This window comes from Thunnus maccoyii, chromosome 5 (genome assembly GCF_910596095.1).
Source record: "Thunnus maccoyii chromosome 5, fThuMac1.1, whole genome shotgun sequence".
In the NCBI taxonomy this organism is placed as follows: Eukaryota; Metazoa; Chordata; class Actinopteri; order Scombriformes; family Scombridae; genus Thunnus; species Thunnus maccoyii.
This window is the reverse complement of record NC_056537.1, coordinates 22,825,788-22,844,293: the sequence shown is the minus strand read 5'-3', so window position 1 is coordinate 22,844,293 and position 18,506 is coordinate 22,825,788. Positions and strand designations below refer to the sequence as shown.

The window sequence follows — 18,506 nt, the reverse complement described above, 5'->3', positions numbered from 1 at the left end:
AAACGCTCCCTATCCTACTCCCTCTGCTATTTCAAAAATCAATTACCCATCAAATAAAACAATAAACAGTAAAAGAGGCTCTGTGTACTTCTGTTTTATCCAGTTGTGCCAAATTGTTTAAAATCACTCTAACGCGTAATAGAAACACTAGAGGCATAAAAACGCCAGGAGGAGGGTGCTGTGGATCTAACTGTCTGACACCTCCAGGGCAGGATAATCAAATACTAGTCCATAAACTTTGAGATGATCTCTTACTAGACTATTCAGATAGAGTTACCAAATGTGGAGACACTGAAGTAAATAATTATGGGTAAGGAGGAAGAGGAGTTAAACAGAGGAAGATAGGTAACGGTACAGGGGAGAAAGTGAGGAAGAAGATGCTTTGCTCAGGTGGCTTAGAGCGGATATTGTACACCTTATCTGTCACCTGCAGGACTGTGCTTATTATAGAGAGAGAGGCAAAGTCAGAGCAGAATGTAAGGTGAATGTGAGTGTGAATGCATACGGGAAAGAAATGCAGAGAGTCAAACCGCGGCGATGCCTCCACTCCTTCGGAAGCACAGACGGTGATGACAAAAAAATAAATAAATTTTAAAGGCCACCATGACACAGAGCTCACAAGTTGTACAACACTTGTACTAGATGCAGCGGCAAAATATGCAGAGGAACATTTAGGTTATTTGTGCTCTGTTACTACAAATACTACTGTAAAATCTGTGCTGACAGTGAGTCTTTGGGAATATAACAACTCATCTGAACAGACTCAGGTTACACGTAGGTGCACTGACATATATCTTTGGAAGCAGCATTAGTAAACGTGTATATACAGTGTAGGCTGCTCTGCCAGATTGCTGAAAAATCATGCATTTTTATGACAAGAAAGAGATAAAACTTGGTGCTCTATCACTAGACACTGCTGTGACATTGGGAATATTAAAATGCTATCCTGTTCCTGCTCACCTGATTTGGAGTTATTGTTTCTACCAAGGGAATTTACATCAGCCATTACATCCCACCACAGGCGTGTACACAGGCTGCCCTGCCAGATATTTGCAAAGACATGAACTGCTCACAGACCGGTAATCCTGATGCTGCGCTCATTGTTGCTGGAGACATCAATCAGGCTAACCTTAAGAAGGTCATGCCTGACTTTCATCAACATATTGACTGCTCCACAAGGTGAAAAAACACTCTGGATCACTGCTACATGCCATTCAAAAACGGCTACAGAGCAGAATTGCTACCAGTGTTCTGGAAGAGCAACCACGCGGCCATCTTGCTGAGGTCTAAGTATGTAAACAAACTACAACGCATGCCCCCAGTGACGCGAGAGGTCAGGAAATGTCTACAGTCTGCACTATATGATGCAGTCTGGAACACATTCCAAGACACCACCGTCAACATCACAGATGACATCAATGGATTCACTGAGTCTGTGGTGGATTTGATTTATGAAACAACACAAGCAACTGTACCCACAGTTAAATCATTCCACAATCAGAAACCATGGATTACCAGAACCATCCGGGATGCCATAAACACACGCATTGCAGCCTGCAACTTAGGGCTGCAGTCTGGAAACATGGACAATTATAAAGCAGCAGCCTACGATGTAAGAAGAGCAGTAAAGGAGGCAAAAAGGGACTATGGGAAGAAAGTGGAACTACAATTTCAGGAAGGCAATCCCAGAAGCATATGGCTTAGCAGGTTTAAGAACTATGACAGATTACAAGCCCACTTCCCCTCCTTGTCAAGTGCTTATGTGTCTCTATCAAGTGAGCTAAACAGCTTCTATGCTCGCTTTGAGGCCATTGGCAGCCAGCGAGCAAAAACAGCTGAAGCAGAGGTTAACGGATGGGTGGCTGCACCTTTCACACCTATCACCCTCTCTGAGCATAACATCAGGAGGGCTTTCAGGTGTGTGAACACCAAGAAAGCAGCACGACCAGACAGTATCATTGGGTGGGTCCTCAAATTATGTGCTGAACAATTAGCACCAGTGTTCACAATGATATTCAACCTGTCCCTGGCTCAGTTTGTCATACCTACATGCTTCAAGAAGTCCATCATCAACCCTGTGCCAAGAAAAAAAAAAAAAACAAGAACATTCTGCCTGAATGACTACCGCCCAGTGGCACTCTGTAGTGGTGAAGTGCTTTGAATGGCTGGTCAAGGATTACATCTGCTCTTCACTATCCAGCACATTGGACCCACTACAGTTGCGTCCCAACTGATCAACGGAAGACACCGTAGCACACATCCTCCACACCACCTTATCTCACTTGGACAAGAAAGGGAGCTATGTGAGATTACTGTTCATTGACCACAGTTCAGTGTTTAGCACCATAATTACCTCCAGGCTCGTCACAAAGCTCAAGGACCTGGGATTAAACACCTCATGGGGGGCAACATAACTAATGGCCCGATGGCCCGGGGCCAGTAAAAGTTTATGCCAGGGAAGTTGATCGGCCAGTGACGGCCAATCAGCGTCATGGTGGACAAATAAATTGGGGTCAACGGCCAGGTGGGCGATAAGTAATTTGGAATCACAGCGTAGGGCCAGGTTTACATCGCTGTGTGACACAGCGCCGCTGCTAAATGATGAACACCACTGCTGAAATTTCACATTGTACATAATAATCATGATGAACACAAACCACACGCTTCGAGCAGCTGACTGGAGCTTGTGGGGAGAGGAAGGGATGTTTGCCTCTCTGTCTCTCTCCTCTGCTCTCTCTAAGTGCCTGTATGCATGAGGGCTGAACTCCACAGAAACACACAAGCACACACACAGAGCGGACAGCAGAGCAAAGAGGCCACAGCAGACAGAATAAAACAGAAATTAGGTTATACTTTACTCCAGTCAACTACGACTGCTCGCTGCCATAAGTGCAACAAAATCTGGCAGTATGGGAGACGATGCAAGCAATTTATCAAACAGCTGTTGAACAAGCAGAACATAAACTTAAATATGAAATCTTCCAGCAGTCAACTCCCCTCTCACCACTATATTTTACAGCTATACGGAGCTTGTTATGCTAATAGTGAACTGTTACGAACAAGCTCAAAACGGATTTTTTTTTTTGTCGGACAGCTAAAATAATTGTGCACTTGCTCTCTTTCATTCTTTTCTCTTTCATAGGCACATGTGCGCACACACATACACACATAAAGAGCCTGACTCTGCAAAATGTTTACTTTACTGAATATGCATTTGCTGACTTGCCTGAAACTGGACTTGTATCATGATTTTTTCTCTGATTTTTACATAAATGAATAGAAACCTGTAGGTAATGTGCTGCTCTGTAACTCGCTGCTGTAAGGTTTTCAAACCTGAGATTCTGTCCTTCTTTCAGTTTGTGGATTTGGGTGACACAACTCAAGAGTTTTATGACAGAGCCACAGTGATGCTCAAACCTACCTTTAAATCATCTCAAAAACTTCTATTTGTATTATTTTTCATTCGACTCCTGAATTTATGGCTAGATATTTCACTGTGACATCAGAGCTCAACTGAGAGGCCATAGCTCACCTGTCTGTGTGTCTCTGTGCTGCTCAGGCTGCTGCTGACAGGATTTTTATAATGAAATGATGCTTGACAGTCACAAATAAATCATGTGGACAAGCTGCAGCTAATTTAACTTAAATAATGTTCATGTCTTATTATGCAATAATAACTCTGCTCTTCATCCACTCATGGGAAAGAGGAGAGATGGCATTAAATAGTAAGTATTTCTCCCACTAATATCAAAGATTAATGTTGGGATTGATTACAGAATATTCTTATTAACTAAGCTCAACTGTTATTTTGATTCTTTGACTCCTTTGATTCTTCTTTAAAAAGAACCAAATGTCTTAATTTGCTTTTGGGAGAAATTTTCACCAACAGTAATAAAGTTGTTTCATTAGACAGAATGCCTGAGCAACAATCACAAATTAGCGAAGAACACTTAACACCTGAAATTAAATATCAACGCTCGAAGTTGAGGGTTGCCAGATCATCATTCCAAGCATCCCCCATATCTTGCTCTTTCACTCTTTATCATAATAGTGCACTTTTTTGCAGAAAACACACAAAACTGGCAATTCTGCAGAGATCTGACTGTTTTACATTACGTGGAGTTGAAGCAGCTAGATTGTTTGAGATCAGTAAAAACATCGGTAGGGACAAGCCAGCAACACCTTGGTATTGGTAAGGACATGTCCTTACTGTCCATACCCAAATCTAAGCCCATGCTTTAGGCTGACACCAGTCTACCCCTCCTTTCTACCAGCAGTACCTACAGACTGAATCTCTGACCAGCAGCAATAGAGGGAGGAGGACAAAATATGGAGAAACCTACATTTATACACCATTCATTTACTGATTCAATATGTGCCTAATTTTATATTTTGCATATTTGTGTAATATATCAACATTACATATCCATAACTAAAGGAAAGCAACCAAATCTAAAGTGAACTTCACTGTTGTACGTATTATGTATACAATTAATAAATCATCAAATTATGGAAAATAGTTATTTTCATTTTTTGGCTTCTGGGCCAGTGGGGAAAAAATGTAACGTTGGACACTGCCTTTCTGTGCATGCAGATCTTTCAGTTCCTGACAGACAGACCCTAGGTGGTGAAGGTAGGCGGATATACCTCTTGTACCCTCATCCTCAATATCAACGGGTCCTTTGTGGAGAGGTTGGTCAGCTTCAAGGACCTTGGTGTCCATATCACCAAGGGCCTGTCCTTGGAGCTGCATACTGACTCAGTGGTGAGAAAGGCAATGCAGAGACTGTTTCACCTTAGACGCTTGAGGAAATTTCAGGTATCCCCTCAAATACTTAGAAATTTCTACTCCTGCACCATCGAGAGAGTCCTGACAGGGAACATCACTGCCTGGTACAGAAATAGCATGGAACAGGATCACAAGGCCCTGCAAAGAGTGGTTTGTTCAGCTGAACATACAATAGGCCATGCTTTGCCCTGCCTAGAGGCGCTGCAAGAATAAGACTATGAAAATCATTAAGGATCCCAACCACCTGGCAATGGGCTAAACAAATTGTATTCAAGACCACCGATATCACGCATCATAAAGCACTATTCAGAGCCCAGACTGAGGTGCATGAATATTGTATAATGTAATGTATTTGATTGTATTGACTGAGAATGTTTTTTAATGTGTTTGCTATAAAATACATTTTTAAAACGTGCCACATCAAAGGAAATAAATTATATATAATAATTATATAATAATTATTGGATGCTATGTCTATCTTGGTTGTTAATTGAAGCAAACCTTTCTCAAATTAATCTAATAATGGCTCAGTTAGTTAGTTAGGTTTTAGTTTTAATTAGTTTCTTTGTTAAAAGTCAAGTGTGTGATCATTTCAGCTCTTTATACAGTGTCCAGAATTAGTTGTGTTCTGAGATCTAATGCCTTCAACGCTGTAAGGATATGCAGCTATATTCTGCCAACCAGCGCTGGAGCTGTTCACCTGTCTATAAGGAAATGGAGTGCAGTGGACACAGATATCAATCAATATTTCTGCTTCACTATACAGTTCAATTCAGCATTCTGTGCCTCTGCATTAAATTGTGAAGTCTGTGATGATGGATAGACTCTTTTTCTTTCTCTCTCTGTCCCTTGTAAACACACAGGTAAAAATAATAAGAATATCAGGAAGTCAGCTTCACTAATTAGGCAATCTTTAAAAGACGACTGACTAATGTTAGCACATTAAGTCTAGATTTGTATGGTAATGGTAATGTGGAGTAATCATCTCCTGCACCCATGATCCGATCCGTTTTTTGTCAAACAGGGTGAACAGGGTTTTTATTTTCGATATTAATGGTGTTGAAAAGTTTTGCCAGGATTTGCTATGCTCTTACTCTTAAGTCTACTGTGCGACTGCAGCAGAGCTCCTCCCCTGTTTATCAGACATGTTTTGCCTCTTGAGTTTTGATCAAGTTTCTGCTGACTTTGCCTATCTCAGTATTGGTAATAAAATTACTGTCTTATGGGCTATAGATGCTGACAGATTATCGTCAACTTTTTTCCTTTGGTATTCCACACCTATGCTCAGTTTTGTTATTTCTGACAGACTATTTTTCCCAACAGAATAAATCACTGTGACAGCAATACCACAACAGAAGGATACAGTTACAGTATATATGGTGAAAAGTGGTTGCCAATTGAAGCACATTGACACTGGTCCACATTTAGTTGCCTGAGGTTGTATGCATGTCGGGTTTGGACTGCTGGCAGTAATCATGTCAGCTTGCTTGCCAGTGGAAGTACACCTGAAGTGTTGACAGAAGCCGACTCTTGAGCCATAGTGGCAGCAGCTGCCTTTGAGAAGTGGGGCTGCCAGTGGAATAATAATAGTATGCCAGTTGTAAGTGGTACCTGCCGATGAATAAGACATTCTATACCAGAAAGCATCAGACTCACTGTCAGGGATGATACTATTTGTGTTACAATGCAAAGTTACACATTATTCAAAAGCATTATGTTTCACAACATTATGCTAACGATGCCATGGTGTATTTCTGTGTGTTAAATAGGCATAATCAGGAATGCTCCTCAAAGTTGGGAGAGTAAAACCACATCTTCTTTGGCATAACATTTAATCTGTCAGTGGCTCTGCTTTATCTTTACAAAGCATAGACTGCAGAATACATTTACCAAGTGTTGCCTTCAGAAATATCAGATGATGTGACATATTGAGTGACAGAATCTTCCAACTCCTCTGTCATCATTTCATCCAGTTTAATAGAAAAGCTAAATACTGTATCTAGAAGCTCCCACCTGTTCTGAAATCTGTCCGTCTGAAATCTTTACTGTCAATATTTTCAACAATTACTGCCTGATTAAATTCATCAAACTCCGGTTTGTTGAAGTGACAGTGGTTACCGCTTATTTTTGTCTTGAAATAGTTCATTTGAGTTGTTGTTTTTGTGAATGTGGCCATCTTTCATGATAGTGATGACTTCTTCAAGCCTGCTAACCTTTTAACTGCAAGAAGACACTAATCAGAATCAATCAGCATAATTGACAAGTATTCTGCCGACTGAAGCTTCAAGTATGCCCAATACAGTGTATTTCCCACTCACAATCTCAACTTCACAACTCCCCATAAAAGATTAACATGTACATGATCATTCTTGACATCAATCAATTGAGCGATTGTTTATATGATGTTACTTTTGTTAACACTAATTTCTGTAGAGATTTTAAAAAACATTTTCACAGTCAGTCTTTTAATTCTGAAAATAATTTTCACCTGTTTGTTTTTTCTACATTTTAGAGATAATGAAGCTCCATCTGTAGTTGGTGATGAAGGTAGTGTAGACAACCTCTTATTTATATTCCTAAATCTGCACATTCTCTACACAAAATATCTACTTCTCTATAGTCAATGTACAGTATATTTTAACAATTAGTGTATAATGTTTATACGACTTACGTACAGTATATCTTGGCACTTTCTGACAATATACAACTGTTTATAGACTACTGGTACGATAGAATCATGTGGTCATAGTAATGTCAGTACAGATATATTTGTACACATCATATATGCATGCAAACTGTAATTATGTTCAGATATTACTCTTATTTGTTACTTATTGCACATACTGTATGTATGCAATAAGTAATGATTTTTTGCATGAATTTTGGCATTACCATACTACTAATATTCTACATTAATTTATATTAGTCCAAATAAATTCTTCTGCTATTTTTGCTATATTAAGCACACCCTCTTAAGGTTGTAATCCATACATTTTTCACATTCTTATAACATTTTTTACATGTTCCGGTTGTGACATTTTGAGTGATTTAGCTGTGTTTTTTCACAATTTCCTGCTGCTGCAGTTCAATGTGCTCACAGGTAGTTGTAGAAGTAAAAGTACAGTATCAACAATATCGACTTAAATAATCTAAAGTAACAGTACACTAAATGGCAGGTGTCATTCTTATATATTATTTTGATGTTGTATCTGGTTGAGGTTTTGTATCATAAGTTGTTTGATCTATGACATCGCTTCATAAAGCTGTGAAATAAATTTAGTGGAGTAAAAAGTACAATATTTTCCTCTAAAATGTTGTGGAGTAGAAGTATAAAGTAACATAAAAAATAAATACTCAAGTTAAGTACAAGTATCTCAAAATTTTACTCATAACTTCCAACTGCTGATCACAGAAATAATCACACAAAATCTTATCTCCTGATGCCTTTTTCTGTTTTTGTAAATCTGGTGAAATGTGTTAGACTGCCAATCAGATGGATCAGAAATGTCTCTGATACACTTCACTGTCCTTTGTGGCTAAATCATCCTCAGGCTGCTCCTGTGTCTGATGCTCTGCGTCTGGGCAAACGTTCCATTTCCAGTTTGAAGAAGAACATCTTTTTTTCATGCCTTCATGACCTTCTCCTACATTTGACTTATTGGCTTACCTGCTGTAGTCGGGCAGGGCTCCTCATCACTGTTATCCTGACAGTTGTCCTGGCCGTTACACAAGAAGCTGCGGTCTACACAGCGGCCATTTCGACACTTGAAGCGAGCCTCTGAGCACACCAGTGGGTTGCCTGCTGTGGGTGAGTCAGAGCAGAGGTCTAGTGTTAGTTCAAATAAGGTTTCAGTGAAAGGTAACCAGTTCAAAGTTACCTGAGAAACAGGATCAAGCATGTGAGTGACTCTCCCTCTGAGAAATACACTTCAGTGCATAAACAAAGTTTTTGAAAGCAAATTAAATGAATATTCTCCAGCGGTTGTTTGATCAATTTGTTTGAAAATGATTTAGTGTACTCGTTGATCCCATCCCAAATATAACACTTTGATATGATTAAATTTAAAATAAAAACATGGATATTACATTTTCATAGGGATTTTCAGAGAAGAAATTAATCATTAAAAACAGCGTGAGTTAGCAGGAAATTTGATAGAGAGTTTGATAAAATCAAGCAGAAACTCTACAGAAAAACAAACAAACAAACAAAAAAAGATCACTAAATCCTGCCTAGCACCACTGCTTCTTTTTTAGCATACGATCTTTTGTCTTTATCTATAGTTTCTGCAGAATGAGGTGGAATTATCTTGTGAGAAGATCCGGACAATTACACAGTCATGACGCAGTATGTGCTGGGAGCGTGGAGAAAAGTTCCATTTAAATAGCAAGATTAGATTTGTGACCATGGGGCCCTGCAGGCTAGGCACACTGCCTCTGACAATGGAGAGTGATTGGCTTGATGCATGTTTCCCACTGGTAAAGCAGGGACGGGGTCATGTGAGGACAATCTACATTCCTGATAATATGTATTGTTATATAAAGACTACACCTAGATCCTGGTGTTCCAATCTTTCTTCAGTTCGACATGGGCAGCGACTTGTCTACTGTGTGATTTTTCACGCACAAAATACATTGCTAAACCCAATGGTGGATGGTCAGAGGTTACAAGCAATGCAAACAGAAGTACAGATGATTCTTTTTTGAAGAGGTAATCGAATTTGCTACATTTATACTTTTGTTACAACTATTATTATCTGCACTAAAAGCAGAATTTGATAGTGAGTGTAAGGGAAGGCAAGGGGCAGCAGCAATGGAGAAACTGCATTCTTTATAAAAATGAAATTCTCCTTCATTTTCCTCTCCAAGATAGGACATAAAGAATACCTGCTTCACACTTAAGAAAGTAAATACTATACTGGCATTAGAAAAACTGAGGCGGAGCAGAAGTCACAAGTTTGAAAAACAAGTTTCCAGAGATGAGCTCTGACTACATCTGCTCCCACTGTTCATAAAAAAGGCAATAGCTACAGGATGATGTGTGTGCTGTGCCTCTGGAAAAACAGAGTTAATAGTCACACCTCCATAGATGGAGGTTAGGATGTCGGTTCAGTTTTGTAAGCGAGGTCCTTTCATTTATTTGTTCGCAGTGGAACCCAATGAAAAAGTGAGATGGAGAAGGAAGAAAGAAGAGAAGAGAAGAGAGGAGAAGAGAGGAAAACATTTGTAGATGTACAGAGTTGTGGAGATCGTTATCTTAATTGTACGTCTTTATTTGCTGTTTTTATTTCCTTTGCTGTTCCTGAATTTAATAGATTAAGGCATTTTTATCAATGAGTGCTGATTTTTCCATTATTTTTCACTGGCCCATTCAAACTACACAATATTAAAATGCTAAGTAATTTGTTCTTTTTGTAGCTCATCAATTAAGTACATTACTAGTTTCATAAATTACTACAGTTTGACAGGAAAATTTGTATTTTTCCTTGAGTAAAGTGTATTTTCAGTACTCCTCCATCCACTGGCTGTATGACTAGCAGCTGCGGTATGAACTGACCATGACATTAGACAGACTGCTATTATTGGATTTGTTTGCTGTGTGAGACTTACTGCAGTTTTCCTCGTCACTCCCATCAGGACAGTCGCTGAAGCCGTTACACCGGAAGCGTCCGATGATGCAGTGGACGCCGTTAGCGCATGCGAAGAATGTAGGGGCGCACTTTGACTTGACCTTAGCTAAGGAGAGAAGGAGGGTTGGGCGAAGTAGAGAGAGAGACAGTGGAACAATGGATTAGTCTATGTGTGATGGAGGGATGATGCAGCACATTTCAACACGGTACATCCTGTTTTATGATAGAATTAGCCTTGGCTGTGATGCATGAAGGGAGTAAGTAAGGTCAGCTAACGAAAAGTCTAAAACTTTCTTTTTTTTTACCTTTTTAAAGTTTTTATGATAGTGGTGCAACAGACACAAGCATTTTTACTTAAATTTTTAAACTGTTCAATCAACATTGTACAAGGTTCAAATAATCACAGCTGCTGTGTTATGGAGACCAATTAATTACTCAGTCACTGTTGTAATATAAGACTTATCTTCATGTTCTCTTAAACATGGCAAGGAGGGGGTAAGATCGCGAGCACAGAGCACTGATAGGAGAAGAAGACGAGTTAATGACAAAGACAAAGGGAGCAAATCGTGTGGGAGAGTGTTTGTATGGATTCTGCCATTGATCAGCCTAAGCAGGCCACGGGTCTTATCTCCCAGGACAGGCCTGAGACTGAGTGACGAGCCTGCAGAACATCAATGCCTGGCGTCCTCCGTTTAGCGCTAACCCAGAGTTTTAACTCAAACACATTGATCTTCCCTGGCAGAAGCAGAAAAACAAGACAGCAGGTAGATGCAAACAAAGACATCAGAAAATAAAGGACCTCGTTTTGGCTCGATCGCTGTGAAGTGAGACTTTTAACAAGGAACAAGGAAAGACGTACAAAAGACGCAGCAGTATACAACCTTTGCTATTTACAGTTTGTGATAATTACAAACATCTGTGTGAGAAACAGTGTCATCTCTCAGACCTCGGTCTTCTTTCAAGTCATTTGCATTATAATAAAACAGCTTAAACTTGTAAATTTGGCTTTGTGTGAGAGCTGCTTCTGTTGTCATAGTATTTCATTGGAGACAGAGAAAGGAAAAGCTACCAATTACAGCTTAGACATTGTTATGATACTAGTTAAATAAGACTAGGAGTTAATACCAGTGAGGGAACAGCATTGTAAATACTATGGAGCAACAAAAGGATGGAACAGCCCACACAGTCAAACACACAGGGAGGGTGAGAGTGAGTGGGCATACTAGATATCTCAAAGCGAGCCACCAAATGGTCTTTGTTTTTTGGGGTTTTTTTTTTCTTTTAACCTCAGCTGAATACAAAGGCTGGAATTGGCCTGCTCATAGGTTGGCATTACGCCGTCTCAAATGCCAGGGGCGCACATTTTTCCCTCTACAATATATTGTGGTAGGCTGATTTATGAGTTCTTTCAAGCTGCGGCGATTATGTGTGCCGAGGGGGGAGGGCTAGGCATAACAACCGAGAGGGTTTGAAGCGCCCGTCTCCAGGATGAAATGTAATCCACTGAACGCGGGAGAAAACTGGGATAGCGCCCGATTTCTTGTGTCTGTAGTCTGGGAAGCCTTTGTTTACCTGGACAGCAGAGGCCCTAACCACCCAAAGCTCATTTTGCATAGTATATCACATTCATTAGAGTCCAGGGAGAAAAACAGACATGGCTTTGGGCTGTAGCAACACATAAAAGAAAAGACACAAAAACATGCTACTGGAATTGAAATTAAAATTGAAATGAATTTGGCCACAAACAAAAGTATCATGCTTTATCTGTTATTTTTATTTATTTTACATGTTTGCCTGCCTGTATTTTTACTTTTTATGTTCTGGTCTTGGAGACATAGAGTTTCTTCTTAGAAAATGCAATTTTCTCCTTCTCTGCATGGACATGGATACTAACTGTGTTTTTTCCATTTGTTCGGCAGACTCGCCAAGGATAGCTGTGTTATTGCTGTGAGATTCCTCATTCGCTTCCTCCCTCGTCCGAATCCTCATTACCACTTCTACTCAGTGTCCGAAATTAAAATTGACTCACCTGCCAAGGGGACTGGTAGATGAAAAAAATCCACCGGCCGAGCATATTTTTAAAAAGCGGAGAGCTGTGATGTTGAGGAGATGATGTCGTGTACGGTAAACTAGGAACTCGTCCTGACTCCACCTCGAACGCTGCTAGTTTCACAGCACTGTTTAGACGCATGTATGGTACGTGTGTCTTCACTGTATAGGGAAAAACATTCCTCTGAGCTATTTCTGATATTTTCTTACATGACTATTTTGGTAGAAACATTTATCTGCCAGTGAGGTGGATAACCTTCCCGAGATTTACTTGAATCTACCCGCATTTGGAGCTCGGCGGGTGTTAATTTCGGATGCTGCTTCTACTGCTGGCATGAATCATCTGACCCAGTGCTTGTGTTCCAAATTAGCTCAAAAGTCACACGAAGGGCAAGCTCATGAAGGGAAATGCGTGGGTGGGAGAGACGGCGCTGGTTGGAGGGATAGAGATAATGTGCTTAGCTGTTTTTGAGGATGCAAGGCCCTTTGTAGCCTGAGCTGAGCAGTTTTCAGAGCGAGGAGACAAAAAATTAATTATAGGAAGCGAGTTCAGTGCAGAAGAAATGGCAAAAACACAAACTAAAGTTTCCCTGTGAAGGTGCCCTGTTTTATTCCGAATCCTAAACTCTTTACTGTTCCAATTTAAAGAATGCTGCTGATCCAGGTAATGCTGATGAATTTCAGCACCTCTGCCTTACTTTTCAACCTATAACCATCCGTTTCATCCCGTCTTCATCCCTTCTGTCATCACTCTGTTCCTTCGTTTGAACTGCTTTCGTTCCGTGCCAAATTCTTCTTTCTCCTCTCTGAGCCTTTGTAGAAGTTGTTTACGAAAAGCAGGCAGGGTGTTGGACGGCTTCCAAACTTAGTTCCAGTGTTCAGCAGAGCAGCACAAATGAAAACGAATGAGGTAGCAGTCAAGCTGATTCCTTGAGGTAAGACTATCACTAGCAGAAAAACATGGCTGGATCACACCAAAACACAGTTGGAGGACACACAAACAAAGGCGCGTAAGCATGCCTTTTCTCTTTCTGTTACCATCTCCCATAAAATTATAGGCATATGCGCTACACTGGGCTGCCTAATTTGATACCTGCTTAAAATTTCTTCCACAAAACATTTAATTGGAAATACTGAACTACTGAATATCCAAGTAGCAGTTAAAACAAACAAAAATCCAGGTCAGGGAGTGTAGCACATCACTTTGGCCTTAATCATTTGATGATTTATCACGAAGCTGAAATGCAACACTATAATTTGCCTCTTCTTCCCCGTCTTTATGTCCACCATGGCTTCAGCATTCATGTCAAGCAGAACCCGACAGCGTAACTCCAGTTGCAGATAGTATGCTTTTGCTCTTCCCCCAATATGCACCTCTATGCCCTTCCCCTCACTTCTCCACCTTTTTTTTTCCCTCTCCTCGCTTCCCCAGAGAACAGAATAACTTGTTCAGCACAGGTAGGCTTGGTCGTGATGGGCATGCATGATTGACGGAGTGAGGAGAGACGCATGGCGGAGAAAGGACTGGAGGAAGAGACTAACAAGAAAGAAAAACAGCGGAGAGAGAGAGAGAGAGAGCGGGAGAGAACAGGAGCCGAGAAAGAGTGGAGACAGCTGAGGACTTCAAAGGTTTCTCTGACCTTGCTGAGCATTTCTGAAGGGAGGAAATCAATAGGTAATGGAGTCAGGGTGTAAGCAAGAAGGGCAGGAGTAGTTTCAGACTCGAGGGCTGCGGGATCAAAATAATCACTCCAAACATTTCACTGTCTAAACCTTGCACGTTAGTTGTACAACACAATAACCTTCTGTGTGCAGCGAGAGTCGCTGCAACGTTTTAGAGCTTCCTTCACCGCGAGGGCCGAGTAGTTCATGGGCCACTGGTGCTCTTGCGAAGCCATCGAACTTCATGCTAGATGTGGAAGCGAGTGCAGCTCATATACCATACAGCTGGCACGTGTGCAAAATATCAGTAATATTTCAACAACTACCGATAAAAAGGGAGGAGAGCAAGGACATATAGTGAAAAAGCAGCAAGCGATTTGTCAGATAATAACCCTGCTGTAAAATTCATCATAGAAAGCAATGTGACGCTAAAATGGCCTTGTTTGATCTGGTGGTGCCTGACGTTGTATTGCACAATGACAAGAGAGCATTTTTTATTCCTTTGAAGATTTCGAAGCATCATTTTGCCTAATTTGTGACAATCGATGGAACAAGGATAGCATTCAGTGTAAAATAGAAAACTAGTGAGAAGAAGAGAGAGAAAAAAAAGAGAGATGCAGCAAGAGACAGAGTCAGAGTAAGAGAGACTGTATGTAAGACCTTAATCAATATTTCATCCCTGTTCCTTGGTATTAATTACACCAGCTCATTGATCAGTCAACCATTAAGCACATGGGATGCACCAGACTCAGTCCCATTAAGCTTTCCTCGTCTTTCCTTACTTTCCCAACTATTAATGCTCCAGTCTCTTCATTTTCTTTCCACTTTCTCCTCCTTTCTTTTTGCATTCTTGACAGTTTTTTTTTCCCTCTGAGCTGGGCTGAAACAACACATGCAAACCAAGACGTGCTCCAGTCTTAAGTATCCCAAACTCTTCCAATCCCACCTGCTTTTGCTTCCATGCTGTCTTCCTAAAATGCACACAGAGACACAAAAAAGGAACACACTCCGGGGCGAAGAACACCTACCCAGAAAGATGCAAAGCAGTAACCCAGCAGGACGGAAGAAAAAAAACACACCGATCAGCATTATATGGCTCTTTGTGTTAAACGTCAGTGCATTGGTCGCTGTTCCTATCACACACACACACACACACACATATACACACACCCAAATCTTAGCAACCTCCCCCCCCCCCCCCCCCTTTGGTAATTTGGGAGTGTGTGAGCCTTGATATCTAAATCATAACCAATCTGTCTCAGGAGTCTTTTTAGCTGTTTCCACCCATGCTGTCGAGCACAGTACTTTGTTGTTGATAAGCATTTAGCAGCTCTTTTGAACTCAGTATCTCATGGGCATTGTGTGGAGGTCAGTACACACATACACACAAGAACAAAAACCAAAAAACAAAAAGCAGCATTGATGTTGCTCCAGGCTTTGGCTGTGTTATGACTGTGCACAGCAATAATGCGATAATATGCGAGTAATCCAATGGACTGAATATATTTTGCTCCTAATTGTTGGGAAGAACTAACAGGATCAATAAACAGTGCATCACGTTATGAAAAGTCCAAATGGTTATAGCCTTCATTGTTATGAAGTATCAATTGACTTTTAAAGTAACTGACTGAACATGAGGCTCTGTGTGAGCCTCTAATAAGCCGTCCTTCTGTTCCCCACTGACTGAATATAGCAGACCAGCAGTGGAAGCTGCTATTGGTATAAAACAATCTGCCTGATGACAAACAACATGAACTGTTATACTAAGTTATGTACAGTGGTTCAACTTTTGATTTAATGTATTGATAACTTACTGGCTGGATGTAATACTCAGTCATAAAGGGCCACTATTAGCTCTAATTGTTGTTTACTACAGTTTACTACAAACACGATGAAGTGCTCTAAAACACTCATCCCAACCTTTTTTTGGCTTGTGTCCCTTAAACAAAGAAACTGCTGTGTGACCCCTTGTCACAGATTAATCTATGAGCGGTGAACAGTTCACCCTCCCCAAGAACTTTTCGTTTAAAGCGAGACTATGCGAGTTCTGATGAAAAGTGCCCTTGTGTGACCACAAGTGGCCATCATGGTATAATGGTAAATTCTAAAACGTGTAAAGAAGAGTCATGGAGTCATTAATCTGACTCTGGGTAATATTCATGTAAAATTAAGCCACCACAAGTTACTAGTCACACCAGACTGAATGGCTCTAATGACAAAACTCCTTTCAAAACTTACATAATCTTGTTTGCTCCAAAGACTGAAACTACACAGTAGTTAACAAGAAAAAGGGAATTATTAGAGAGATGTCAGGAAAAAAAACAACAACTTTTGTATAGAATAAATATATTTTTGAATCTTTTCCATCCCATTAATTGTCTTGTGACACCTCTGGGTTATGGACTGTACTTGTATAGCGCCTTTCTAGTCCTCCAACCACTCAAAGCGCTTTTACACTATAAATCACATTCACCCATTCACACACATTCATACGCTGAATGTATGAATGTGTGTGAATGGGTGGGCTACCATGCATGGTCCCAACCTGCCTATCAGAGGAAACTAACCATCCACACACATTCATACACTGATGGCACCGCCATCAGGAGCAATTCGGGCTTAAGTGTCTTGCCCAAGGACTCCTTGGACTGGAGGAGCCGGGAATCGAACCGCCGATCTTCCGATTAGTGGACAACCCGCTCTTCCTCCTGAGCCACAGCCACCCCTATCCTACTTATCTTACTACCCCCAGGTTGGGGACCATTGCTCTAAAGGAAGGAAGTGTCAAGCAGCAACATCCATTTGTGACTAGCAATCAAGATTTTTTCTTACAGGAAATGTGGTCTGCTAAATGCAAAATACAACACAAAAGAGAGGTAATGTCACTTAGATATTGAGCAAGTGGCGAGACAGGAACAAAAGCCTTGATTAAAGACATGTTGACATGGATATGTAACTGGGTTGGCAGACTATGAGGAGATGAGCAGCAGGCCTTGGCTGTGCTTGATGTTCTCTGATCTTCGTTCAGTAAGAGCCGCTGGCCCTGCTTGACGACCCTTCCAGTTAAAAGCAAAGTAAAAGTTGCACACAAGTTTTGTGAGTGTACAATTGTGAACACATGGACTCCTCCACACAGAAAAGCCATGACCTCAACCTGTAGGACTGCTAGTTCAGAACAGTCATTTCTCTAAAAATGTGCTTCTCTGTCTTTTCTCTCCCTCTTAACTGCATTTCTGTCAACTCCGCCTTCTTTGATTCCCCACTCCTTGCGTTATACACCATGTCCATTCACCCTTTTGGCCCTTCTACGCATCTCTCCTCTCTTGCCTGCTCATGCCCTGCCCAGACAAGGGCAAAGGGGCTAATCCTGGCTTTGAGGCCCAGTAAGCTCAGTCAGCTCTCCTCCCTCTCTCCTCTGTCAGTATCTATTTCGTCCAACGCTCTCCAAGGCTGTCGTTATGGACGCCAGGGAGCAGAGTGCTACTGTGGTCCTCTTTGTGTGAGGAATTAGTCAGCAGCCTGTCTCTGAATCACTGCATGAAGCACACCCACATAGAGAAGATGCTCTATTGCTATATGCTCTCTAATGTGCAAACAACTGAAATGTTTTCATTTGAAATCCTGTTAATTTCATATGGAACGCAGCAGAGGTTACAGTCCGTAAAAAAAAAATGGACTTGATAAAAAATGAACTGCAAGGGGGTCGTGGCCTCGCACAGCAGGAGAGTAATACAATAAGCTGCATCTTTAATGCAATAAAGCTCAGGATGGAGATGTTGCCTCTCTTCTCTCCGCTCAGACTATTATTTAAGAGCCAGCAAAAGTATTTACATGACACAAGTTGACCCTTGTGCTAGAGGGGAACAGAAGAACAAACAAACAAGAGAGGAGCAGCGGGGCTTGGGAGGAAGGGAAAGTCGGTCTTTTCTAGGCGAATAAACATTCCCTGACCATTTGAGAGACAATTCCTGGCCTATCAGGCGTAACAGTCTGGGACATGTCTACAATAAGTAAGTAAATGCAGACCAGGTTTGCATGGTTCTATTCTGAACCTCCTCACGCACTGGAATAAAATGTAGTCGGATCAACAAAAAAATGAAGAAAGGAGTTTGTTTCTGAGGCGAAGCAACTGCCAGAAAGTGTCATCATAAGTTCATGTGTGGGTGGTTCTGTTTTACAAAACACTTTTGTAATGACCGGACAGATGCAACTCGGTATGTGCTGTTACAATTACAGTCAGAGGTAAAAGAAAATTGATCTTTAAATGTTCAAGCATGTCATTTGCAATTCCAAATTGATTTGTTCTCTTTTTATTTCCCCTTTAGCAACATGGCTTTCAAAAACAAAATTCTCATTAATGAGACACCAGGGAGGTGTCA

The 18,506-nt window shown here is 40.9% G+C and overlaps 1 protein-coding gene across 1 annotated transcript in view; it reads right to left on the bottom strand.

The window, feature by feature from the left end:
* ldlrad3 (low density lipoprotein receptor class A domain containing 3) overlaps nt 1-18,506 on the bottom strand; it is an 88,481-nt gene that overhangs the window by 32,833 nt on the left and 37,142 nt on the right. Inside the window, exons 3-4 of the mRNA XM_042412921.1 lie at nt 10,397-10,522; nt 8,457-8,591 (exon numbers count right to left, since the gene is read on the bottom strand). Of these exons, the coding sequence (XP_042268855.1) occupies nt 8,457-8,591; nt 10,397-10,522 (261 nt within the window). The remainder of the gene's footprint in view (nt 1-8,456; nt 8,592-10,396; nt 10,523-18,506) is intronic.